General features: G+C 37.5%; 1 protein-coding gene across 21 annotated transcripts in view; it reads left to right on the top strand.

Annotated features, from left to right (window-relative positions):
• Window positions 1–2,889: 2,889 nt before the first annotated feature.
• Window positions 2,890–26,432, top strand: part of YTHDF3 (YTH N6-methyladenosine RNA binding protein F3) — a 48,739-nt gene continuing 25,196 nt past the window's right edge. For 4 of the 21 annotated variants that reach the window (XR_016388552.1, XR_016388551.1, XM_089899089.1 and 1 more), the window contains exons 1-7: window positions 3,082–3,163; window positions 3,657–3,681; window positions 3,812–3,866; window positions 6,959–7,104; window positions 9,400–9,485; window positions 11,083–11,127; window positions 17,958–19,547. Coding sequence is in view for 19 of the 21 variants with exons in the window: in XM_089899089.1 (XP_089755215.1) it covers window positions 7,047–7,104; window positions 9,400–9,485; window positions 11,083–11,127; window positions 17,958–19,547 (1,779 nt within the window). In the remaining 2 variants the exon portion in view is untranslated. The other 17 variants (XM_089899079.1, XM_089899086.1, XM_089899085.1 and 14 more) reach the window with 17 other exon arrangements.

Raw genomic sequence — 26,432 nt, 5'->3', positions numbered from 1 at the left:
GAGGATGGTGGCAAAACAGGCTGTAAGAAGCCCAATACCTGACTCTGCGACAGCAGCCCAAGCCCTGGACTGACTACCTCCAGACCAATTTTTTAAAAAAATTTATTTATTTTTGGCTGCGTTGGGTCTTCGTTGCTGCACGCAGGGTTCCTCTAGTTGCGGTGAGCGGGGGCTACTCTTTGTTGCGGTGCGCAGGCTTCTCATTGCAGTGGCTTCTCTTGTTGTGGAGCATGGGCTCTAGGCGTGCGGGCTTCGGTAGTTGCAGCACACGGGATCAGTAGTTGTGGCTCGTGGGCTCTAGAGTGCAGGCTCAGTAGTTGTGGCACACGAGCTTAGTCGCTCCGCGGCATGTGGGATCTTCCCAGACCAGGGATCGAACCCATGTCCCCTGCATTGGCAGGTGGATTCTTAACCACTGCACCACCAGGGAAGCCCCTCCAAACCTCTTTTGTATGAAAGAAAAACTGACCTGTCTTAAGTTCCCATTATCTTGGACTTGCTATAACCTGCAGCTGAACCTAACTGGAACGGATACAAAGAGTCACGCAGAAGTGCAGGGCCCACGATTGCCACTGTGCAGAGTGGAAGCTCACTGGATAAAGGCAGCAAGGTGGCTGAGGAGTGAAAGGGGGCTGAAATCCAGCCTGCCCTCTCCTTTCCAAGCTGTGACCAGAGCGGGTATTCACTAGGAGGCTGAGATGCCTGCGGCCCTGTGCAAGAGTGAAGCACTGTCTAGAATCTAGACTCTACAGCTAGAGTCTGCACACTTCTGGAGGCAGTGGGGAGGATCTGAGAGAGTTCCCACAGGTACTTAAAACATATTTAATATTAAATGGGCCACATCTCATGGTAGGTAGTGCTGCATTCTGCAACTTCAGACCTCCAGGCTAGTTAGGATAATATGGAAGGAAGGAGTTTGTTGGGGGACAGAAAGAGAACAGAAACTCACCAGAACATGTCATTAGGCAGCATTATATGGTGGCTACAGTACAAGCTCTGGAGCCAAGCTGCCTGTGTTCCAATCCTGGCTCTCACAGTGATCAGCTGTGTTATTTCAGGCACTTTTCTTAACCTCGTTGTGTGTCAGTTTTTGTCAACAGCACTTAATGCCCAACGATGCACTGAGGATTTTAATGATTATTACAGCGCCTGACATGTAGTGATGAATACATGTAAGCTATTGCCACCATTCTGGGAATTCTTTAGCAAAGGAACCGGAAATTAGCCCTGTATAGCCACTGCTCCTTGAGGGCTTAAGCTCTGCCAGGAATTATCCGTATCTGACCTTATTTTACTCATGGGGAAACTAAGGCTTAGAAAGGTTCAGTGACTTTCCCAAGGTTATACAACTAATGTATCTAGCCCAGCTGTAATTCAAACTCAGATTGGTTTGGATCCCAAAGCCATGCTTTTTAACTAAGATAATTAAGGTTGGAAGGCAAAGCCTGTAAGATTTAACATGCTTCCTCTTGTATACCCTCCGTTTGTTTCCCCACTCATAACTGGTACTGTAGTAGCAAACTCTTTCAGGCTAAGGTCTGTAAGGAGGGAGGATGGACAGACGGGAGAGATTAAGAGCAGCAGTTGGAAGGGTGGGGTAGGGTGGAGCAGGGCGGTCTTGGGAAATTGCAAAAGCATTCAGCCTGAGCTGAGAATCAGGCAGAGTCCCACTTGGGACTTGTGGCAAAATGGGAGAGACTGGGGAGCTAAGCAGACCTGCAAAATGCCTCTTGGTGATGTATATGAAACACTGGACCCTCGAGATAAGATTCACTTCTCTTCATTGCTTCTAAAATATTGTGGCATTGTTAAACACAAAGTCAATCCTATAACTTAGCAATTTTATATTTTATAAACTATCACTTATCCGATGGCTTTTAAGTAAAGTAAGGATTTGGCCATTTAAGTAATTTCTTTACATTGAGTCTAAGAAATCTTTGCCTTTATTGCAAAGACGTTGTTTCAACCAACCATTCAAAATGTTGTAAATCAGCTCCTTTGGTTTTGCCAATTTGCAGAAAAGTAACTTTACCAGTTTCTCTTGAACCTTTAAACTTCTGTCCTTTTAGGACTGAAAAAACGTCCTGCAACTGTGCTTACCTTTCCCAAGGTAACTTTATTCATTCATCAAAATCAACGTCAGGGGAGGGTAAAGTCTGACTTCAGAGGTGACGGTTAATGTGAGTTATTCCTACCATGCTCCTGGGGTTTGGAGAGAACGAACACTTGCCGGGGCACCTCCTATGTGCTTTTAAGTGTCGGCGCCCAGAGCCGCAACCCAGCCACTTTCGCTGCACGTGCTGGCTCGCGGTTCGCCCAGCAACTCCGTACCGAGGGCCTCCGACTCATCCCGCCGCCCACGTGGCCTTGGACGGCCTCGGGCGGCCGCGGTGCAGGCCTGGCCGCCCCGGTTCGATCACCTAGGGGCGGCCGCGGCTACCGCCGCGGAGTTCCTACCCACCAACGTTCACCCCGTCGCCGGCAGGGCGCCGCCGGCCGGGCTCTACAATCCCGGGCAGCGCCCGCCTGCCGCCCACGCCCACTTCCCGCCCAGAATGAGACAAGACTCCGGCTCCTGCCCAGCTCCCCGCTGCTGCTGCCGCCGCCGCCGCCGCCGCCCGACGCGCGCTCTGCCACCTCCGAGCGCGACAGAAGAAAGGCACCGAGTCGCCCCAGAAAGCCGGCGCTCGCAGCCGCACAACCGCGCTCCGTAAGCGGCGCATGCGCCGAGCGGTCGGCCGCCTCGGGCCCGTCTCAGATCACGTGAGGGTGCGGAGGCGGAGCCAAGGCCTGTGGCGGGAGGGTGGGGGAGGAAGAGCGAGGTGAGCGCGGACGTCAGAGTGGAGAGCGGAAGGTCAGGGAGGCTCAGAGCGGAAGTGAGACTAGGGAGCCTGTCCGCCATTGTGGACCCGAGAAGGGGAGAGAGAGAGGGGAGGAGAGTGTGCAAGCGGAAGAGACGGGCCCCTTCCACCGACTCCCGAGCGCGAGGCCCTCTTTCTGGCTTCTTAGCGAGCGGCGGCGGCTGGAAGAGTCTCTCGGCCGAGGGCGGCAGCCAACTGCTGTGAGTGCACGGGGAGAGGCCCAGGCGGCGGCGGCGGCGGCGGCGGTAGCAGCAGCAGCTCTCGGGTTGCGGTGAAGAATGTCAGCCACTAGCGTGGATCAGGTGAGGGAGCAGAGGCCGCAGGCTCGGCGAAGGCCCGAGCCCCGGAGCTCCACCCTCGCGTGGGGCTCCGGCTCCTCCCCGTCGCCGCCGCCGCCGGGCTCGTAACGGTGCCCCGGGCACGACTGGTTGCGGTCCCGCCGCCCAAGCCGGGTCGTGCGCCCGGGCCGCGGAGCCTGCGGTCCAGGCGGGCGGCCGCGGAGGGTGGAGGCAGGACTGCGCTCCAGGGCCTTCGGACGCGTCCTGAGGGCGGCAGAAGTGGGGCTGACCCCGGGCGAGCGCTGGGAGACGGCTTCCGAGTGGCGGGTCGGAGGGCTAAGCCCCGGCATGGGTGGGCGGTCGGTGGCGATGGAGGATGTGGTGGGTTTCACTCCTACGCGGATTGTTTAAAATAACTTGTCTCGGATAACGTCTCTGATTAACACGCTTTTCCTCTCTTCCTTTTTTTTTTTTTTTAATTTTTCCTTATTACCACATCTTTCATCTTGCTACACAGAGACCTAAAGGGCAAGGAAATAAAGGTGAGTTCGGATATTTTTTTACCTTTATTTCTCATTGTTGGTTTGATGTTACTTTTAAACTATGTGAAGGCCTTTTTGGTTTTGATATTTTGTTTTTGTTTTGTTTTGTTTTTGTTTTTTTGAAATGTAGGATTAGAGAAACAGTTCGTCTCGGCTAAGGTAGCCAAATGCTGTCCGAAAGTTTGGTAGGTCCTTAGTAGGTCTTTATAGAAACCAAAGTGATACGAGGAACCGTTTTATTAGCTTGTATTTCACTTAAGGAGGTATTGTTATGAATGTAGTGACATTTCTTTAATTTTACAGTCTGTATTATGTGACTTCTGCCACAGATTCTCCCAGTGTATGTAGATAAGTGGACATTTTCTTCCTGTCTGGTTTACGTTGGAACGCGCAGCCCACATAGAATTCTGTGTTCCAGTAGTGGAAATTGTACCGTTAGTCACTGGTTCTGTTGAAGTCGGTCCCATTGAGGCAGTAGCCAGTTAGAGATCAGAACGGAACAGGCATGTCATCTTGCTCTGTAGTCTTACAAGGTTTGACTCAATATGGTACTTTAGAAAGGATTGGGAAGGAAATAATTTGTGAGGTTCCTTCCAGGATTATATGATTTACTCTTTAGCTAAAAGAAAAAAAAAAGTACTGCTGAAAGTCAAGCATTTTTAAAAAATTAGTGTGATTTGTGTTTATTAATATGGAACCATACAGTCAGCTGACTGAAACATGACGTTAATCATGTGACATTAGTAAGTGTAGAACAATAACTGCTTTCTTGGGACGGTGCCAATTAAATAACATTACAGTGAACTATGTATTACATTTTGTAATAGGGCTTGAAATTAGACTAAATAGAATTATGCTTCGTGTTTCTTATTTCTGTAGTGAAGTATTGCCTACAAAGTAAGATCTACAGTCGCCTTTTAGATGTAAAGTTTAATGTCTTTTATTGGTGCTCCTTACGTTCTTAGGGTTTTTATTAGCTATTGCACATTTGAAAAGAATGGGTTCTGTATGCACAGCTTAATTTTCTTTTGAGTTGTACTACAATTTTTTTGAGAATTTTTACATACTAGTTATATGGCACTGTAACAAATTCATTGCTTTATTTTGATTAAAGATGTATATAAACAGCAATTTTAAATTTTAGAATTTAATTTTAGAATTATCTTCTGTGGTATAAGCACAAAGCTCAGAATTTGATATTGTTGGTTTATTTTAAGTGAGTTTTAAAAAATTTATTTGTAAATCTAAAAAGAATGATCCATTAATTTCTTTTTTTGTTAGTCTGCCCATTAGGAAGTATATAGACTTGGACATATGTGCAATCTGTGGTCATTATTGCCTAGCATAAATTATTTTATCCTAGATCTGTGGGGAGGTGGCACTTTGCAAGGCTATTTGAAATGCTAAGTGTTTTGTGTTACCTGCTTTAAGGTAAGTGCAAGTTCTATGAAGTACTTAACTTGTTTGACAAAACAAAATAGAGCATCTACAACATTGTAAGCCATTACTGTGCTACTGTAAGTTTGATTTATGACAGTTATTTCACTTAGGTATGTCCTCATGACATCTTTGATATCAGAGATATAAATTTTGTATAAACAAAATTGTGTATCAACTACAAATAAATATTTATTGGTTAGTAAAATTTTTTTAATCCATTTGTATCACCTCTGTTAGATGTATTTAGACACACATACAAAGTATTTATTTGGATAGTTGTTTATTCCAAGAAATTTTTCTTGCTTTCCCCCATACTCTTCAGTTCATAATTTCATCCATGGCTAGAACAATGGAGTAGGATTCCTAGGAGACCTGTGTTCTCATACTGCTGACTTGCCAAGTGAGCTTGAACACATTGTACCTTTCGGTCAGAATTTCCCCTCTCTCTGTAAAATAAAAGTAACAATTCTAGCCATAAATCCTATTGTATGTTACCAGGGTTGTAGTTAAAATAGTCCATTGCTCCAGTAGCCATGATAATTGCTGCCTCACCTCATCTGTTTATTGTTAAGGTGCAGGAAGACTATTGCCTAAGACCTGGCAGGAGGGAAAAATTCTATTGGCCTAAAAGTATTGGTAATCATTTAAGCTGCTTTAAATTGGTAGATACTACAAGTGTACAAATACACATACACATTACTTGTATTTTTATGCCTCTGAGAATTATAAGGAAAAGGCAGCAGTTCCAGTGAACTGATACAAGTAGCTATATGTGTGTTTAAGAAAAACTACTCTGCCTTAGTTGACTTGGTTTTCAAGCTAGTAAAATTGTTTTATAATTTTTCTGTTTACTTTTATGAAGCAGAAAGCAAAGTTATTTTTCTTGAACTACAGTCCCGGTGTTCTAAGAATATGAGTATTAAACTTGAATTCAGAACTTATCAACCTCATGAAAAATGCATGTCCCTGAGGGAAAGCATAATCCTTTTTAGTTGACTTAATATGATTTCAGGGACTGTGTATTTCCTTTCTTAATAGTCTTCAGTTGACAGCATTAGCCCAACACCTGGCTTCAGTGTCTTTGATTTTCTACTAAGTATTTTTCTGTATGTCCTTAAATACACTAAAGGAGCAAAAATTTAAAAGGAATTCTATATCAATCCCTTTGTAAGGCAAAAATGCTTTTGTAGTATTAAGTATACTTCTAGGCTTACTTGTTTATAAGTTTGAATTCTTTTTAATAGATTGTCCCTGTGTTAAATATTAGAACTCTTTTATCCTTGGCCAGGGTAGTACTGAAGGATAGTAGAAATTTAAGGATAGTTATGTACCTATTTGCCCATAATTTAAAACTGACTTCATATCACTTTTATTTATTTAACAAGTGGAATTTTTGCTTGCTGGAATAAAAGTACCATTCCTTTCCCTGCAGGCACCACAGATAAAAGTGTCAGATCCCATGCTTCTAGCAGTCTCAGGCCTTGCTGCCTGCTTCCTCCTATCCCTTAAGTTTATAAATAGGCAAATATATGGAAAGGAATTTATCTTCTCCCTCCTCTCCTCACCTGCCCCTCCCAACAGAGGGACATAGTCATTGTTTGGTACTGCAATTTAAAAGAATTAGGCTGAATTTGGCTATCTTTTAGTGTTTCAGAAAAGTAGTGGAAAATGCCTTGTATTTTGGCAATATCTTTTGTATCCTCTCTCCACCCTACCCCTAACCCCTCGGGAAATGACTGCAAAGCACTTTACTGTTATTTTAGGCTTCATTTTATTAATCCTCAAAACATTCCTGTAAGGAGATAGAGGGTATATGGTATTGTCGCTGTTTTTGTAGGTGGGAAAACATGATGCACAGATCTGTTGACTTTCCTAACTTGATGTAGTCAGGACCAGAGCAAAGAATCACCTGGCTCCTAAGGCCCATGTTCTATCTTGATTTGACTCTGCTTCATAGAGCAGAGGAAACAGGCGAAGAATCATGTAAGTCATCTGTTCTTTTTTCCCTGAAGAACTTGTACAGACTATGGGACTAGCTTGGATTTCATTACTATTTAATGGCTTTCAGTCTCCAAGACGTTAGATTGTCATTAAGTAATGTTCAAAACCTGAAGTCTTTAAGACAAATGAATATCTTTAAGAAAGGTATGCTTCTGAAACTCTAGGGCTAGCTTCTTATTCAGATTCTAATTTGATGCAAATTGCTTATCAGTATGCGTGAAATACTTAAAACAAAATAAAACATTTTTTCCTTAGATTGACATAGTCCTTGAATGATCTTTTAGGACTTAGACATTTTAATGCATCATTATAAATGACTATAGACTATTTACTTAGTGTATGAGATTATTTTCTTAGTCTCAGCCTCTTAGAATTAGAAGAAAAGACGGAACAGAGCAGATGAGTAAGAAGATCAGTATAATATATATTTGGATAAATTTTAAGTAGGTACTTTTTTACTGTTTTAGCAGTGTGGACTAAACTTCTGATAATCTAACGAATACAAGAGATAATAGTTGTAATTTTGAAATGGGTAGCTGTTTCAGATACTGTTAAATACGTACGTAACAGTGACAAATATGTACCAGTCCAGGCACGTAGCGAAGAATTCTTTTTCAGGAGGTAATAGACCAGGCATAACTATCCTTGATAGAGGAGTGGTAAAGGAGAACAGATATGTTAGAATCTCTTGGGCTGAAATGATTAGCCCACCTGAAATAACCTAAGGTACCCTCCGCTTTAATTTTGTTTCTAGTGGCTGTTACATATTTAAATTCTGGGGAGCACATTTAGCTCAACTCTGGCATTGATGCATTCCTTATCAAATGCAGTTAAGCCACCTCAGTGGAGCCAGGATCACGGTGACCTTGAGGTTTCTTTTGTAGTCTCTGAGGGGCAGTGTAGAATCATGAGAGGTCTACTTTGAAGACTTCACAGAGTAGTATTTTTTTGAATGATCATTGCTACTCAGTGGGTGGCAAAGAACTAAGGGATTTTACCTATTTTTGCTCCCATGACTCTGTCAACTTGTATATTTCATTTATGTCTCTGAACTCATTGGAATGATTAGGGAAAATAAAGATGTTACGATATTATAGAAGAACACACAACGTAAATCCATTGCTCCTAACCTTAATTTATAATATTTTATATTTAAGTGTTGTATTTAAAAATACTGTATTTTTAAGCAACAAATCTTCAGGTATTGAGGGGCTTTTTTTTGTTTCCAAGAGATTAGTCGATTAGTCATAAGCTTGTTTATGTGGTCCTAAAGTAATTTTTAGTCCTGTTTGGATCTTGTAATATTTTATGTGGTAATAATATCCAAGATTATTAAATACTGTCATTGAATACTCAGATGAGATGAGGTAGGTACTATTAATAACCTCCTTGAATAGAGAAGTAGTCAGAGTTAGACAGGTTAAGTTACTAACTAGAGATTCCCCCAACTTCTCCGTGTTGGACTTGGGATTCAAACCCAGGATCTTTTTACCTTGAGTCTGTGCTCAAAAGCACTGAGACAGTGTCCAGAACAACAGCTTGATATAGAGCATTTATGGAAGTGATCTCTGAACAAATATGGCATTATAAATCACTCTGACTGGTTTTCTCGTATGTTGCAAGAGTAATCATGGTTATCTTTAGTGTCTTAGTTTTATTTATACTTTCTTGTGAAAGTCTTCATGGTTTTTTGTTTAGAGTAAAGGCCCTTTTTATTTAGATTTTTTTATGATAATATTTATTTATTGTGATATTGCTTCAAGTGAATTTTAGCCACTTTCTTTGGAGACACTTAAGATATTTATTTTAACGTCGGTTACCAAACAAGGTTATTTGTTTACCTTTATTGGACAGAGTAGTAAAGTGATTTAACAAAGGTAGAGAACGTTCAGAAATCTATCTTGTCAATAACACTGCTTAAAGTGGTTATTTTAGATTGAAACATAGCATTAGCAAACCCTTCCAACATTTCAATTTAACTGCTTACTACAGTGTTGAAATTGGGATATTTACGTTATGTTTTTAGTAATGAGAAGTGTATATATACTTTGTATTTATGTAATCTTGGGCCTATATATACAAGATTTGTAAGTTTTTGGTGGCACATAAATATTTATATCCAAAATTAAGTTAATCCTAAAGGGGGTTTTTAAATGAAAAGAACAAAGAACGCAGGATAAGTTTCCGATTTGATTTGAAAAATATTGAAAATATTAGGTTATTTTGTGAGTTTCATAAAGATAATTACAATACATCTAATACAAACATATTTTTTAGTTTCAGTACAAAACGGTTCGATTCATCAAAAAGATGCTGTAAATGATGATGATTTTGAGCCATACTTGAGTAGCCAGACAAATCAGGTAAGTGTGACAGTCACATATTAAGGAAATTAAACTTACGTTAGTATTAATTGATTTTTTAAAGTAGGTATTTTAGTTGAATGAGGCGAACCCTAACATGAATTAACCCAGTGTGCCTACATAATAGTGAATAGCAGCTGCAGGCTTTTGGCACAAGAGGGTTCTTTGGAAATTGGAGATGGCTGAAACTAGATTATGAAATACAGGGATATGAAGATGAACATTTGTATATATTGTAGTTAGATTTTTTTTGACTGTTGAATTTAATCTTTTAATGCTGCTGCCATGTCTTCATAGCTAAAGCAGATGATAAGGTTTAATTAGCTAGAAGTTTGTGGGAGAAGACTAGTTTGTGCCTGAAATTTTTGGTTAGTATAATTAAAGTTCTAATATAACCTGGTATGTAACCTGGTAGCATAGGAAATAGAATTAAAGATATTATAAACACACTTGCTTATATATTGTAGGCATGGAGAATTTCATCAAATCAAATAACTGGTCGCTTTTGAGGTTCTTCTGTGTTTGAATTTTTCACAAATCTTATGATTTTGTATATAGGAATAATTTATATTTAAACGTTGACCAAAAGAATGGTATTTCTTAGTCTCTGTATACCAATTCTGCATCTCTTTCTGTTTGTTAATAAAAGTGTCACTACTAGAAATAAATTTAAAAAAAAACTTTCATTATTAACCAGTTTCTTCAGAGAGAACATTCTGGAATGAAACTGCTTTGTTGTTTTGCTTATAAAAAGACATATGAAAAATGTACCTTGAAATCTTAACCTAGATTTTTTTAGCTTATAAAAGAATAAGGAACCAAATATTGTTACAGAACTTTGCAGTTGCAGAGAAAATTTGAAAAAAAAGTAGTTTCCAATTTGTGGAATGTACAGTTATTTTTAGGACTTTGGAGAGCCATGGTTATGTTCAACCTGATCTACATTTATTTCTCTTTAACCACCCCCTTCTATCTGTTGATCTACATCCCTAGCGTATGTTGGGAGGGAATAAATAAATAAGAAAAAATAAAAATGGGTGATAAAAATCTATGAAAGTTTAGCTACTTTAAAAAAAATGAAAAAGTTCATTTCATTCTTATGTAATCTACCTTTATGATCTCAATAACAAATTTACTTTCCACCTAAAGGTTGTGAAAGAATATATCACTGGAAAATAGGGCAAGATCATTTGTTGTGAAGTGTAGTGCAAGTTTTAAAAGAAATATATTCTGTTCTATTTGGTCCCATACAGTAATCTCAGTTAACATCCTTATGGCAGTGTTTCCAACTTTTTTGAGAAATTCTGATATAATGAGGTGTAGTAGATATTCTCCTAAAAAGATCTCCATGATCAGATAATTTTGGGAAATTTATTTGGTTTACATAATTGTTTTTTGCTACTTGATTTTATACTTTTTGTATTTTAATGTAAAATGATTTTTTAAGACAAGGGTATGGTATGAATATTCTCTGACTGACTTGTTCAAACTCTATTTTCAAGAAATTTTAATGGATTATAAATGTTTGAGAATTTCTACCTGTGAGAATCTTCTCGTTTTATTTGGTAACAGATGTTTCATAATTTATTTGTCACAGGGGCTTAGAAGATTGGTTTTTTGGCATTCCACAGAGATGCTTCAGGTCTGCCTAGGGGAGACCTGGGGAGGGTAACCTGGATCCTACCCGTGCAGCAGCCAGAGCTGTGCTTTGCTTTTCATGTGTTTTTATATGTTGGAATTCTGCATAAGATTTCACATAAAGTGTTGGAAAGTCATTATTTTTTAAGACTATAAGGGCATTTACCTTAGTGAACCCGGTTTTTAAATTGAATCATAAAAGTTTCCTTATGTTAGGGCAAAAACATCTATAAAAGGTTTGTTTTAATGTGATGTTTAAATGGAAGGTCTTATACTTTATATTAATTAAATCACTTACTGATGTTAGAATCAATGTAATGTGCTCTTTAAAGAGAAGTCTTAAAGTTTAATACCAGTACGGCTATATTTTACTTCCTCTCCTTGCCAGTGCTGATGAATAGGTTTTCAGCAATTATCTTTCTGTAATAACTAAAAATAATTGTCTAACCAGGATACATATTTACCTTTTAAAGAATACTAACACTATAGAATATTGAAAACTGGGTATATTGGAGAGCAGAATTGAAAATTATCTGAAATCTTAAAGGTAAGCTGTACAGAATTTAAATTTATCGTAGTTACTTAGCTAAAATAGAAAAAGTTTTACAAATTGACCTTTTAAAGTACACTATTGAAAAGTGGATTTATTGGTGAAATATCTAAAGTAATTATTTTCAGATGTAAAGTTATGCAAGTATTTGTTTCTTGTACTGACCTAGCTGAAATAATTGGCTAATTCAAAAATTTTTCAACTAAATATACAGGATGTCTTTAAAATTAAATCCCTTCTTCTGATTTTAATAATATAAATAATAAAAATGATATTCTTTAGTCTAGAAAAGTTTTTAATGTTTGTTTTATATGCTTAGATCTAAATCACATCAAACCCAGGGATGCTTTAAAAACAGGTTGTTGGCCTTTTACTTCTGTGGCAGCATATTCTATTTTCTTATGCTCAAGTTCTCAGGGAATAATTTTCATAGTAATTTTAAAAGTAAATGTATGTCCTTCAGGACTTAAAATTAGTTCTCTGTAGTTTCTCGGAATAATCTGACGATTAAGTTGATTAAAAATTCAGGTTTAATTGGTACTGTTCAAGATGCTGTGTAATTTGTGCGTATACATTTGAAGAATAAATTGAAAAAAATGAAGTTTGAATTGGTCTGCCTGTATATATGGGGAAATAAATTCCTAGCCATGCTTATCAGAGAAGAGGTATAGAGAACTAAGACAGTAACAGATTTTTTCTGTCCGTGTTATTACTGCCCTTAGGTAAGGTTTTCATTATCTCTGCTGTTGGAATGATTTCTTAACTGGTAATTCCATATTGCCACTCAGCAGTCCTCTTAAAGTCCAAGTCTGTTGCCATCGTCATGTTAAAGACTTACCAAAGCTTCACCACAGTGGATATATTCACTATATGAGAGCCCTTAAAAGGGCTCCACTTCCCTCCCTGCCTCATCTTTGGTCAACTTTATCCATGTAACTTATTTAGGGAATAGGACTTCTTATTTTCTGAAAATATAAGTATTTTCTGAATATTTTCTTTCATGATCTCAAGCTTTCCATTTATATATATGATGTACACACACAGACTCTCATGTCTGTCACTTCATGAAGTCTTCTGATTTTCCAGTTACTTGCCCCCTCTCTTTGTACTAGAGTTTTTGTTTTGCTTTGTTCTTATTTCTGTAACAATACCTATCAAATTGCACGGTAAATGTCTTCCCTACTAGGCCTGTGAAGCGTTCCAGGTCAGAGACCATGTCCTTTATCTTATTTTCTAGGTCATCCAATGTAATCAAGGATTCTAGGTTGATTCTAGGTAGACTGGCACTGTATCTGGCATGTAGTAGGCATTCATTAAGCATTTATTGAATAAGTAGATTAGGTTAACTGCTAGAATTAGGGAATGAAGAAGTATGCTTGATGAAATATTCAGATTAATTGAGTATAATGTATGATACATTTTTTCTTATGACGTCTATGTGATTAAATATGCATGTATTTTACTTTTTGAGAAGTACAATAATATTTTTTAAATAACAGAAGAAAATGTACATAAACGTTAAAAGTATATTAAATTTCACTTAACTTTTTGTTAATCTAGTAGTTAGTTCTGGGGTTTGAAGTACCTCAGGTTCTTAATGGAAAACAGTTTCCATTTTTCTATGCAGATGTGCTGTTTTTGGTGAATAATACCTCAACCGTTTTTTATTGAACTTCTAGGACATTGTACAATGTTCTTTCTTGGAAGTTTGGATATTTATGAAGTAAAAATAGGTATTAAGTTACTATAACTGAAAGACTCAGTTATAATTGAGTTGTATTAAAGTGTCCTCAGGTCAGAACAGTAATCATGAATTATTTCTTAGTATTATTCAGGTTTTCTTTGAGATAATAGAAAAACAATTGACCTGACTCACAAGGCTAAGAAATGATAATTATAAATGATTTTGAAATTCAAAGGAAGAGTTTTTCATCTTTTCTATATTTTAGTTTTCAAATTAAAACAAGATTAACTCCTATACTTCAGTATAGCACTTTGCAGTTAACAACTAGATTTTTAAAGATATGTAATTGATTAGAGCATTTTACCGACGAAGAAGCAGGGTTAGAGAAATTAAATGATCTGATGATCACTGACGTAGAAACTGCAAAAGTAGGGAATAACTACTGTTGATTGAATATTTAGTGTGTCCTAGGTACATTATCTTTATTTCTTTTTAATATTCGAGAAAACTCAAGTTTTAAGTAACTTGATATTGGCTTCACACAGCTGTTAAGTACTGGGTTGGGATTAGAATTTAGTTACCTCGTGGCTTCACATCCACCTTCAGGTTGCGTTTCTAAGTTTATGCTCTAGGTAAAGGGTTTGTGGATCTGTTACTTTACAAGTATGTTTAATTATATCCATTGATTATTATATATCATTTTTTATGTGTACATATTGTTATTTTCCCCTTTTCAATTAGTCTTTTGAGTAAGAGGGAAGTGCCAAACATTTCATATCACTTTCTTAAAGGTTATATATCTTTAAACAACAAAGTAAAATTTCACTATTACTGACCAATTTCAGAATTATGAATAAACTATTTTAAAGTGATTATTTGGACATAAACTGTTAAACTGATTGTACCTCGTTGTACCAGGTTTGAAGTAAAAGGTGAAAGAAAGTTTTGAGTTTCTGCTTTCCATCATCAGTAGGTGGAAATTTTGTTCCCCTTCATTCCACTTAGCTAGCAATTAAAAATCTATCTTACATTTAGCAAAACGTTTAAAAGTATTTCCAATTATAATTGAAGCTCTGCTAATACAAAATGTGTTGACCATATCTTACTTTTAAACCTTAGTAGTTTCCTACAGCTTTGTTCTTGCTAGAACCCAAACCAAAACCCTTGCCTTTTGGAAGGAGACTGCTTAAGTTACTTTCGTAAAGCTGAGGAAAAAACATCTCATTCAGCTAAAACTACTGAAAGAATTAGGAAATAAATAGCATTGTTTGATAAACAGGAGAAAGCAGGCCATTTATCCAATGTACTCAAGGATTTCTAGGTTGGTAGCATAGAAGCACTGTGGATAGCTCTGTAGTCAGGTAGGGACAGCAGTGCATCTCTGCTCATTAGCTTGAGCTGACTGTTTGACAAGGCCCTTGTGATTAATGGAGTACATTTTAAAGTAATTTAAACTTACCGTTTTGACAGAATTAGTAGTTTAGGGGTGAAGTAGTAAAACCCATGATTTAAAAAATAATTGAAAAGATATTTAATAAAAGGCCCCACAACAAAAGGGTGTGGACCTGCTCCAGCCCCAGAAGTGGCAGAATTGGTGAAAATTTGTTACCCATTTAATCTAATAATATAGCTTGGGGGGGCTTTTTGTTTTTTAAATAGGAATCAGTATATATTAGATAATCAATTAAAACCGGGTTGACAGACTGACCCAGGGACCAAAACTTGTTTTCTTTGAGGAAACCCTTGAGCTAGCAGCTTTCTAAAGGGTTTTTAAAAGAAGATGAATATGTGACTGCAACCAGATGCTGTATTGGGCTTTTGCAGAGCTTAAAATATTTGCCTTTTGGCTCTTTAGTTTGCTGATCCCTGAGTCATGTGATGGATATAGACAAATTAGGAACCTGATGTGTAACTTGCGCAAAATTCAGCATTTGTGAGGGTGAAGTAAGAATATTCAACATAAGTTACGAGTATAATTTTGCAAACACTTTATCATGATGAATGAACTTGAAAATTTTCCACCTTGTCTGTTTTTCCACTCCCACATCCAGGTAAAGACTTACTAAGTCCAGATTTCAACGCCAACATTCTAAATTAAAACTTTGAAACTGAAACTGATTACCTCCATATTCAACTCAGCTTCCTTATTCTCCCTCATGTGGAATATATTCACTTCCCTGTGCAATGTGTCTTTAACTGTAGGTTTTCTTTTAGAATGAATATTTTATATCAGTATTTTTCACAATGTACGCATTCAGTAAGTGTTTGGTTAAAGTAATAAAGGGAAACCTTTAATAACTCCAAAAAAATTTAAAAGTTAAAAAAATCTTGATTGTGTATGTTCATTAATGGCTAAATTTTGGGGCTTTCTCAACAGTGACTTCAGTATGAAGTACTATGAATACTTTTACTTTCAATAAATTTGGTGATTGAATTATAAACAGGTGTGTGTGTGTATATCCATGGCTACTGAAGCTTACTCATTATTAATTTCTTCAAGAATTTTTTTTTTTCTTTGAAAACCACTGTTGGTGACTTTGAGCTTCCCTCAGGCTTCATTTCCTTCATACTAATATTGTGAGCATTCTTTGAATATATTTTCAAATATGGTTAACAATTATCCAATATAGTTAAAGAATATGTTCAACTAAATTAGTAAATGGTTGACACATATATTTCCAGTTTTGAATACAGTGGAATATACTTAATATCAAATGTGTTTCAAGTCTTTGTTTTCTTTAAATAATGCTGACATAGTTGTTTTTTGTTTTTAAGTTCAAGTTTTACTGAAAACAGTAAATCTATGTCTTAATTATTAACTTAAATGCAGCCTTTATTTGATTCTCTTGTCATTTTTATTTAATTATGTGAGAGTCATTTCAAAAGGCAAAATATGAAATTAGCTCTCTTATGGACAGTGGACAGTTTTAATAGTGGTAAGGTATGTCACAAGTAACTTAATAGTAATAGTAAAGCTTTCAATAATAAAGTTTTCAATAATAGGCCTTTAAAAAATAAATGAATAAAAAATAAAATGAATTCCAGGTAGTATCTATGTAATTGTCACATATTTATATTGATATACTTTCTTGAGTGGGAAAGCAGTGGCAGAATAATCCCAAGAGAGTAACAGCCAAAAAAAACCAGAATGGATTTGCTCCATTTTGCACTTTGCTCCATTGCATTCTCCACTTTGCTCCAGGGAACTTAGAATGTCTATGTAAATAAAGTGAATAATCAGCCTTCAAAATGGTATTGACCCTTGGGAGGGGAATACAAATTGTCTTGACTAGATATTAGCTTAGTTTTTTCATCTTGCTTAATTTTACAAATTCTGAAGCTCTGTCCAAGGCTTTAAAAATCACACCTAAATCATAGAGTGAAAATCTATTACAGTTGTCCCTTGGTGTCCCTAGGGGATTGGTTTCAGGACCCCAGCTGATACCAAAATCCACAGATGCTCAAGTCCCGTATATAAAATGGCGTAGTATTTGCATAAAACATGCACATCCCCCTGTATACTTCAGATCACCTCTAGATTACTTATAATACCAAGTACAATGTAAGTGCTATGTAAGAAGTTGCCCGTGTGGCATATTCAAGTTTTGCTTTTTGGAACTTTATGGAAATTTTTTTCCTGAATATTTTCGCTCCATGGATGCAGAACCTGTGGATTGGAGGGCTGGCTGTATCAGACATTTTTTTGGCATAAGAAACGTACTTTCAAAAGAAATCTGTAGAATATTTTATTTTTTACATTGGCTAGTAACAAATTTGACTGAGTTTTTTCTTTAAGAAGCTTTGATTTTTGGCAAATCACTAAATGGATGATTAATTTTATTCAAAATAAAGGTCAATTTAATTACAGTAATTCTGGGAAAAATGATAGGAACTTAACTATTTCTAAATTAAAATTCTGATTAGGAAGGTGATAAATTTGTTACGTAAAATTTAGAAAATAGGCACCTGTAACCAACCATTAAGAAACCATTAGGATTTTGTTTTCTTTTTCAAAATGAGCAAGGCAAAACAAAACAAATATGGATCATGCTGTAAGTATAATCTTGAATCTTTTTTTGTTTTTCCTCTCAGAGTGTGAACATTTCTCTATTCTAGTTTTTCTTTATGAAAGTACAAAATTTAATTGCTGAACTGGATTCCATCATAGAGATAAACTGTAATTCCTCTATTGGCATAGTTTCCATGTTTGTTTAATCCTTGCACATAAATTTTTTGTTCATCAGTTGCTAAAAATAAAGCTAACAATCATTGTCTCTGCAAACTTTATAAATCAGCTTTTTGTAGAAATTAGAGTATTTTTAAATCGTGCGCAGAGGATCTGGCTCTTAAACAAAAATAATCCCCACCATATCCCCCCACCCACCTACCCCCGCAAAAAAATACCCTGTAATTTCATTACAGATAAAATAAAAAGTCATCAGTAAAGTTTTTCCTTGATAAAACGATTTGAAATTTTAACTTTATCTGGAACAAGTGCATTTGTTTTCCATTTATTTAAAACTATTTGATTTTACTCTTGCAGATGTTTCTCTGCCCCCTAATCTTATTTCTGTCCTGATTGTGGTCTTTTGTTTTCCAGAATAACAGCTATCCACCAATGTCAGATCCATACATGCCTAGTTACTATGCTCCATCCATTGGATTTCCATATTCTCTTGGGGAAGCAGCATGGTCCACAGCTGGAGACCAACCTATGCCATATCTGACAACCTATGGACAAATGAGTAATGGAGAACATCATTATATACCAGATGGTGTGTTTAGTCAACCTGGGGCATTAGGAAATACCCCTCCATTTCTTGGTCAACATGGATTTAACTTTTTTCCTGGTAATGCTGATTTCTCTACATGGGGGACAAGTGGATCTCAGGGACAATCAACACAAAGTTCTGCTTATAGTAGCAGTTACGGCTATCCACCTAGTTCTCTTGGGAGAGCTATTACTGATGGACAGGCTGGATTTGGCAATGATACTTTGAGTAAGGTGCCTGGCATTAGCAGTATTGAGCAAGGCATGACTGGACTGAAAATTGGTGGTGACCTGACAGCCGCAGTGACAAAAACTGTAGGAACAGCTTTGAGCAGCAGTGGTATGACTAGCATTGCAGCCAATAGTGTGCCGCCCGTTAGCAGTGCAGCGCCTAAGCCAACCTCCTGGGCTGCCATTGCCAGAAAACCTGCCAAACCTCAACCGAAACTCAAACCCAAGGGCAGCGTGGGGATCGGGGGCTCCGCCGTGCCACCACCTCCTATAAAACACAACATGAATATTGGAACTTGGGATGAAAAGGGGTCAGTGGTAAAGGCTCCAGCAGCCCAACCAGTTCTGCCTCCTCAGACTCTAGTCCAGCAGCCTCAGCCGTTAATTCAGCCGCCACCATTGGTGCAAGGCCAGCTGCCCCCGCCGCAGCCGCAGCCGCAGCCGCAGCCGGGAGCGCAGCCACAGGCCCAGCCTCACCAAGCACAGCCGCAGCCGCAGCCGCTGCAGAATCGCTGGCTCGCTCCTCGGAACAGGGGGGCGGGCTTCCACCAGAACAGTGGCGGGGGAGGTGAAAACTTTGGTTTAGGTGTTGTTCCTGCCAGTGCTTCACCTTCAAGTGTAGAAGTGCATCCAGTGCTGGAAAAGCTAAAGGCCATAAACAACTACAATCCCAAAGACTTTGACTGGAACCTGAAGAACGGACGGGTGTTTATAATTAAAAGCTATTCTGAGGATGACATTCACCGTTCCATTAAGTACTCTATCTGGTGTAGTACTGAGCATGGTAATAAGCGTTTGGATGCCGCTTACCGTTCCCTGAATGGGAAGGGCCCACTCTATTTGCTCTTCAGCGTGAATGGCAGTGGACATTTTTGTGGAGTGGCTGAGATGAAGTCTGTTGTGGACTATAACGCGTATGCCGGTGTCTGGTCTCAGGATAAGTGGAAGGGCAAATTTGAAGTTAAATGGATCTTTGTCAAAGATGTTCCCAATAACCAGTTACGGCATATTCGCTTAGAAAATAATGACAACAAACCAGTTACCAATTCAAGGGACACCCAAGAGGTACCCCTAGAAAAAGCTAAGCAAGTGCTTAAAATAATTGCTACTTTCAAGCACACCACCTCAATCTTTGATGACTTTGCACATTATGAAAAGCGTCAAGAAGAGGAGGAAGCCATGCGTAGGGTAAGAGTACAGTGATTTTTGTGTGTAGGGTCTTTTTATTGGGGTGGTGTGTATGGATTGTAATCTTTAATGCCTTTTAATATTACATTCTGAGTTTAAGAACTTTACTCTGAAGGCAACCAACCACTTAGCTTAAGAAACAGAACTCTGCAGACCCCCGTGAAGGCCTCGGATGCCTTTCCAAGGGTAACCTTACTCTGAATTTGCTTCCTGCGTGTTCATACTCCTCAGGTGATAAAGGTCTTTATTCTTTATCAGAGCCCTGAGTTGTGCATTTGTAATTAAGCAGACTTAAGAACTGGCTAGGGATTCTAGTCGCTAATCTTAAACTTTAATTTTACGGGAAAATGTATTTGGAGTTTGAAACAAACAGCTTTTAAAGTACTACACATTTTGTATTTATGATAAATAGATATTTTCCCCCAAGATTCCTGAGGCTTGTTCATAACTTGTACACTTAAAGCACTTGTACAAACTATAGTAAGGATTTGACTTTATAGGAAGGCAGCTTAGAATTGAGAAGTGGACTTAAACTCTGCAGAATTTGATTTCTAATTCTGTTATTTGCCCACTGTGAGACTCTTAAGGGAGATGTATCCTGAAGTTACACACTGTTTATACTTGCGTCAGGTTGGCCGGGATTTGATCACAGAGCCCATAGAGCAGGACAGGCTGAGGAATATTTTCTGTTCCAAGCTACAAAAGTAAATTGCAGAGTCCTATTTATAGGAGGGAAAGAGAATGGATGGAATAGGCAACTAGCAGATTTTTCCATAGACAATACATTTAAATTTCAAATGAAGCAGGGCTTAAGTTAGAATCTTCTCCAGTAAATTATGTTGGTTACTATGGAAAGCTTCTATGTAGAAATTAAGATAAAGCACGAACTTCAACTTTATCTGTATGTAAAACATCAGTGATTCGTTTCTGTTTGTGTGCGCCTGAGTATCCTGTGGCTTTTTAGTCTGTACAGAAGAGGGAACTGTTCAAATAACAATCCTCGCCGCTGAATAATGTTGAAATAATGATCCTGCCAAACCTTATGGCGTACAAATATCAATTAGGGTGCTCCCTGAAAATGCAGCTTCTTGAGACCCGCTCAAGGAAAATCTGATATATTTGATAAGGGACCTGGTATTGTTACAGGCACCTCAGGTGATTCTGGTGCTAGTGATTGCTGCACTGAATTGTTAGAAATTTTGCTTTGGAATAATACGTATGACTCTTAAAGGCCCTGCTCAACCTTTCCAGTGAATTGCTGAATATAATTGAGTTTTCTCCAGGTTAAATGTGGGAAGTGAGGGAAAAAGGAGGATCAAGAGTAGCTTCTGAGGTTTTGAGCTCAGCAGTTGAGTAGATTGTCCCACTGTAAGTGCCTTTACAAATAGTGAATCAGGAGAAATGATTCAACTTTTCTTTTCTTCCATCACCCAGGACAGGTCACCTTGTACGTCTTCCCACACTTCTCCTCTACCCAGTCTGAAAATTTATCTTAGTTTCATTTTTTTTAATTATATAATTGTCTCAGGAATTATTTATGTTTTATAATCATATATACAACAATGATTTAAACTTTATTTTTTTATTTTTTTTTTTGCGGTACATGGGCCTCTCTGGTTGCGGAGCACAGGCTCCGGACGTGCAGGCTCAGCGGTCATGGCTCACGGGCCCAGCTGCTCCGCAGCATGTGGGATCTTCCCGGACTGGGACACGAACCCGTGTCGGCAGGAGGACTCTCAACCACTGCGCCACCAGGGAAGCCCTAAACTTTATATTTTTAAACTTAAAAATTTTACATTTAAATTATTTCATGGCTTACTGCCAGTCTTTTTATAATGTGTCTGAACCCACCTTTGACATTTTAATTTGGAGCCTAGCTTGTTTTATTACCATCATCTTTTTTTTTTTTTTTTTTTAGGAAGAGTAATTTGATGTAATATATTTATTAAGCGCTTCTAAATCCCGAAAATGCCTTTCTTTGGCCATGATATGTGAACAACAGTTTTATTGGATATAGAAATCTTGGGTCACAGTCTTTTCATTCAGGCTTTGTTTTATAGTTTTCTATTTATAGTCTGTTATTTATAGTTTTATATTATGGAGAAGTCTGGGGCCAGCCTAAATTTTCTTTCTTTGGAAATAACTATTTCTGTCTGTGTGCACAAAATTTATTCTTGCTATGTGAACATGTATATGGAATGTGCACAGTATGGGTCTCTTACAGTTTTCCTTATTCCTTCATCTGTAGGCCAAATTTGTTTCTTCTTCTTTTTCCTAGTAATGTCAAAAAATATATTGAATCTTTGTCCTTGAATGCCATTGGTTCTTATCTTCATTATTTTTCTATGCGTTTGGAGAGTTTCTCAAAATTGAATTTCCATGTCATTGATTTGATTTACTTTGTGCTGGTTCAGTGATTTGTGAGGTTTTGTATTTTTCAATGACAGTGTTAGTTTGCTTACATTACCACATCTAGTTCTCCCTTCACACCTGTTGTTTTCTTACCTGAATCCCTTGTTCCAGAGTCCACTTGGATTTTTTTTTTTTTCCCCTTCTTGGCCATTCTCATCTTGATTTTGTTGAGCACAAAGATGACTGTTGAAAGCTTATTTCTGCTTCCTGTAATTATCATTTTTAAATTCCTTCGTCTTACATATCTTTAATTTTTTTTAATTAACACACAGTAAAATTGTAAATTACCTTTTGCTGCCTCTTTCTAGTCAAGTGCTCCCCTCCACTAGTAAGTAATTCACTGATCAGTTCTCTCTCTCTATAAGGCGTTTTCCATAATTTCACATGAATGAAATTACAATATGTAATCTTTTAACACTGGAGTCTTGTACTCAGCACGATGTCCTTGCAGTTTATGTTGCTTTGCGTATCAGTTCTTTGTTCCTTTTAATTCTGTCTTTCCATTGTATGGATTTACCAGTTTGTTAACCATTCATTCTTTGAAGGACATCTGGTTGCTTTCAGATTTGAAGAATGTAAATAAAGCTCCTATAAATATTTGTGTATATATCCTTAAAAATTTTTTTTTTAAAATCATACGGTGAAAGTCACTTTTTTGGGCTGTACAGTTTTATGAATTGTAACACATTTGTAGATTTGTGTAACCACCACTATCAGGGTACAGTATTCCCCCCAAACTATCTTTTCTTTCCCCTTTGTATTTTATCTTTCCCCAGTGTCTATCTGAACTCATTATAGTTTTGTTAGTATCCTTTTTTTCTGAAAAAATATTTTAAGACTCTGCTTTTTTTTTTTTTCTGTCATCATTAAACCAGGCAGAGAATCATCTGGATCAGGTATTTGCCCCCATATAGGTTTGTTTTTGTGCGTGTGTGCTTTAATGCTTGGTGTTAGTTGCATATTCTCTTTCCATTGCAAATGTGGAGATGGGAGAGCCATGATGTATGTTGACTTTACCAGTTAAGTGATTCATCAACCTGTGAAGAGTAAGAAGGGAGAGCCAGTGCAATGGACATGCTAGTAGTTAAAATTTGACTTTCCTTTGAGTTTGAAACCACCATGTCAGGAAACCTTCTCCCCTGCTTATTAACTGTCTGGCATTTGGGATATCAAGTGTTCTTGCCGTTTTCTTTCTGGAGCTGTTAAAGTCCTTGTCCAGGCAGAAATTGTAGATACTCATTTGTAGATTTCCTCTTAGGTACGCTTGTGTTTGCACTTTGGCTTTCCAGCAAAACTACTTTCAAATACTCTTGGCATCCCAGTGATGAAGGATGTGCCTCCTGTCTATTCTAGGTCCTCCTTGGCTCCATCAAAAAGGACAAATTAGTGGTGTTTTGCTAGTATTTCCTTCACTGGTTGGTTATGCCTTTTTTCTTTTTTAAGTAAAAGGAGTTGCAAGTTATTACTTATGTTCTCTTTTAATGTGACCCCATCTGTCTTGTGTTCCGCTGAAATTCCTCAAAGCTTCTGATATGTCGCGGTCACATTTTCCCAGGTGCACATCCTTCAGAGACCTTGGGTAAAGTAGGGGTTCTTAAGCAAGACAAAAAATGGCACTACTTATAAAAGAAAAGATTGATAAAAATTTGCCTAGATTAAAATCTGTTCATCAAAAGATGCTTTAAAGAAAGTAAAAAGACATGTTAGGAACTGGGAGGAATTTGAACATAACTGACCAGAGACATTTGTTAAGAGCATTTAAAGAACTCCTGTGAATCAGTTTAAGAAAAAAATAATCCACTACAAAGATGGGCAAAAGGTATGGATAATCCTTTCATGAGAGAGGAAATAAATGTGGGTAATAAGTGTAAAAAGATATTCAGTCTTAATAATAATTCAGGAAATGCAGATCAAGACTATAATGAGAAAATATTTTATATCCACTCATTTGGCAAAATTAAGAAATTTGATAATAGCAAGTATTGGAGAGACTGTATAACAACAAAACGTCTTACACAGTTGCAGGTGGGAGCATTGAATTGATATAGCCATGTGGGTGGGTAGTTCTGCATTTTCTTACAAAGCTGAATGTTTCAGTACCTTGTAATTCAGCAGTTTTCCTCCAGGACATATATCTATACCTAAGAGAAACTTCGCGCGTACCCCAGAATACATATAAGAATGTTCTTAGGAGTGCAGTTGATACTAGCAAACAACAGGGAACAACTCAAATGCAATCAGCAGGAAGAATGCTTGCTTTATGGTTTTTTTGAGCAATTTGAGAGTACGTTTCATACATCATGGCTCTTTACCCCAAAAAAGTATCATATATATTTCCTAAGAATAAGGATATTCTCTCATGTAACCGTGATGTTCTGTCAGTTGGTCCAGAGTGTCCTTTAAGCCTTTTCTTTTTTTAATCTTTTTTTGTAGTATAAGATCCAGGCTAAGATTAGAATAACCAAAACAGTTTTGAATAAGAACTAGTTTAGAAGGCTTATACTAACCTGACTTCAAATCTTTGCCTTCCCCAAGTGTGGAAAAAATTTTTTGTATACTTTTTAATAGAAGTTTTGTAGTTTAAAATTTTACATTTAGTTTTGTGGTTACTGTAGCTTTCTTTCATTTCTCTTCTTACTGCGTTCATTTTTCTCTTTAAGTTCTTTAGCCTATTTGTGATAGCAGAAAAGAAGTTTAAAAAAAAACGAATTCCATCTTGTCATTGCTGGGTCTTTTTCATTGACTGTTTTCTTGCCCCTTTTCTGGTTATTTTAGCAGAGGAGGAATTCCCCAGCTTACTTTGCCAGTACAGCAGCCTATGGAGGAGCTGACCAGACATACCCTGTCTGTTCATATAAAACTTGGAAAGTCAGGCTATCTTAGACTGAGGGGTAGTCGTGAAACTTAAAACTGCAGGAAAAATCCATGCCAGTTATTGCAGTGTTTGTATAGTTCTTCATTCTTAGATTTGAACACATAACTTTGATATATTTGATTAAAATCAAGCTTGATGAAAAAACCAAGACAAATCCTCTGAAAGAAATAGGTATTCAGAGAGCAGAAGGTAATTTATACAAGATTTGATTTGTTAGGGTTCACATGGAAAAAGAAAAGAAAACCAGAAAATGTTCTTGGAAATGAGAAACAGGATTGTCAGCAGTTTTTAAAAATGTTTCTTTTTAAGCAAGTGGATTAATAAAATGTTAATGTTTTAGATCCAGTTAATCATCTGGAATTTCAAATCAGAAATTTCCAAATGTGGAATAATAGAGATGAAAAACATAAGGTGTGAAAGATGTGGTGGAAAGGAGGTCCACTGTATCTAAAGGAGTCTTTAAAAAGAGTACAGGAAGAAACAGTTGGAGGGAAGAACGACTAAAGAAAAATTTCCAGAGCCAAAAGATACATGTTTTCAGAATGATGGGCTCACTGAGTAACCAGCAGGATTATTTAAAATTATTTAAAATTTTAAATTATTTAAAATTGTAAAAGAGACAAGAAAGATAAGATAAAGAGACAAGCTTTCGGAGCAAAAGGCCTGTAAGAAAGCTACACAGGAAGGAGAGTCAGACTGTTACCAGAATTCTGTCATCTACAACTCTGGACACATATAAAATCATATTTTGTAGTATAGGGGAATGGGGCATAGAATTATGTTCTTAAAGATGAGTGTCAAATAATATCTGTGAGGGAGGAGTGCAAAATAAAGATTTCACGTGTACAAGAGCTTAGCTACATATCCTTCATAAGAAACTTGAAGAGGTATTTCAGCAGAATGAAAAAGGAATTCAAGAAGGATAACACCTGGTAGCTGGTTATACTAGAACCATCATTAGGGACTCCGTATGCATTTTGAGTCAGAAGGTTCTCATTGTATACAGTGGACCTCAGGGCTGTAAGCCTCCTCCGTCTGTTAAATGGCATTGTGGTCTTAGACAAACGACAGGAGCCCTCAGTTGGGAAGCACTGACCTTGGAGATGCTCTTTGAGAGCAGGACTTGCTTTGTTCTTTGCTGAATCCTTAGCACCTAATGCTTGGCGCATAGTGGGCGAAGTCATAAGGACAGCCACCAGAACTAAAGATAGAGTGAGTTCTATTGTAGGGACGGGGAAGAGGAGAATATAACGTTCACTGTGATAAATTGCTCGTCATATACAATGGGAATTGATAGTGTCCGAATTGACAAGTCAAGAAATGTATATATTAGCATGCCAGTTAAAGTCAGTAGTGGTAACCTATCAGAGGAAGTTGAAATAGAAAAGACTAGAGGAGGATAGGGGAGCTTTACTTTTTTACTTTAACTTGCAATTGTATGTATTACTTCTAAGGATAAAGCTAGTTTGATTGGAAAATAAAGAAAACAAAAAACTGCTAATGTCTTGAGTATATTATGTCCAGTATAAATTCGAGTAGTCTACATAGCCGTAGAGTCTACTTTTGACTATTTAGATAACCTTTTACTGAAATTTTAC

The sequence above is a fragment of the Delphinapterus leucas genome, chromosome 17 (genome assembly GCF_059928025.1).
Source record: "Delphinapterus leucas isolate spDelLeu-1000000601 "Yukka" chromosome 17, BTC_Dleu_Yukka2, whole genome shotgun sequence".
Lineage (NCBI taxonomy): Eukaryota > Metazoa > Chordata > Mammalia > Artiodactyla > Monodontidae > Delphinapterus > Delphinapterus leucas.
Note: the sequence above shows the minus strand (reverse complement) of the source record. Positions and strands in the feature narration are given on the sequence as shown.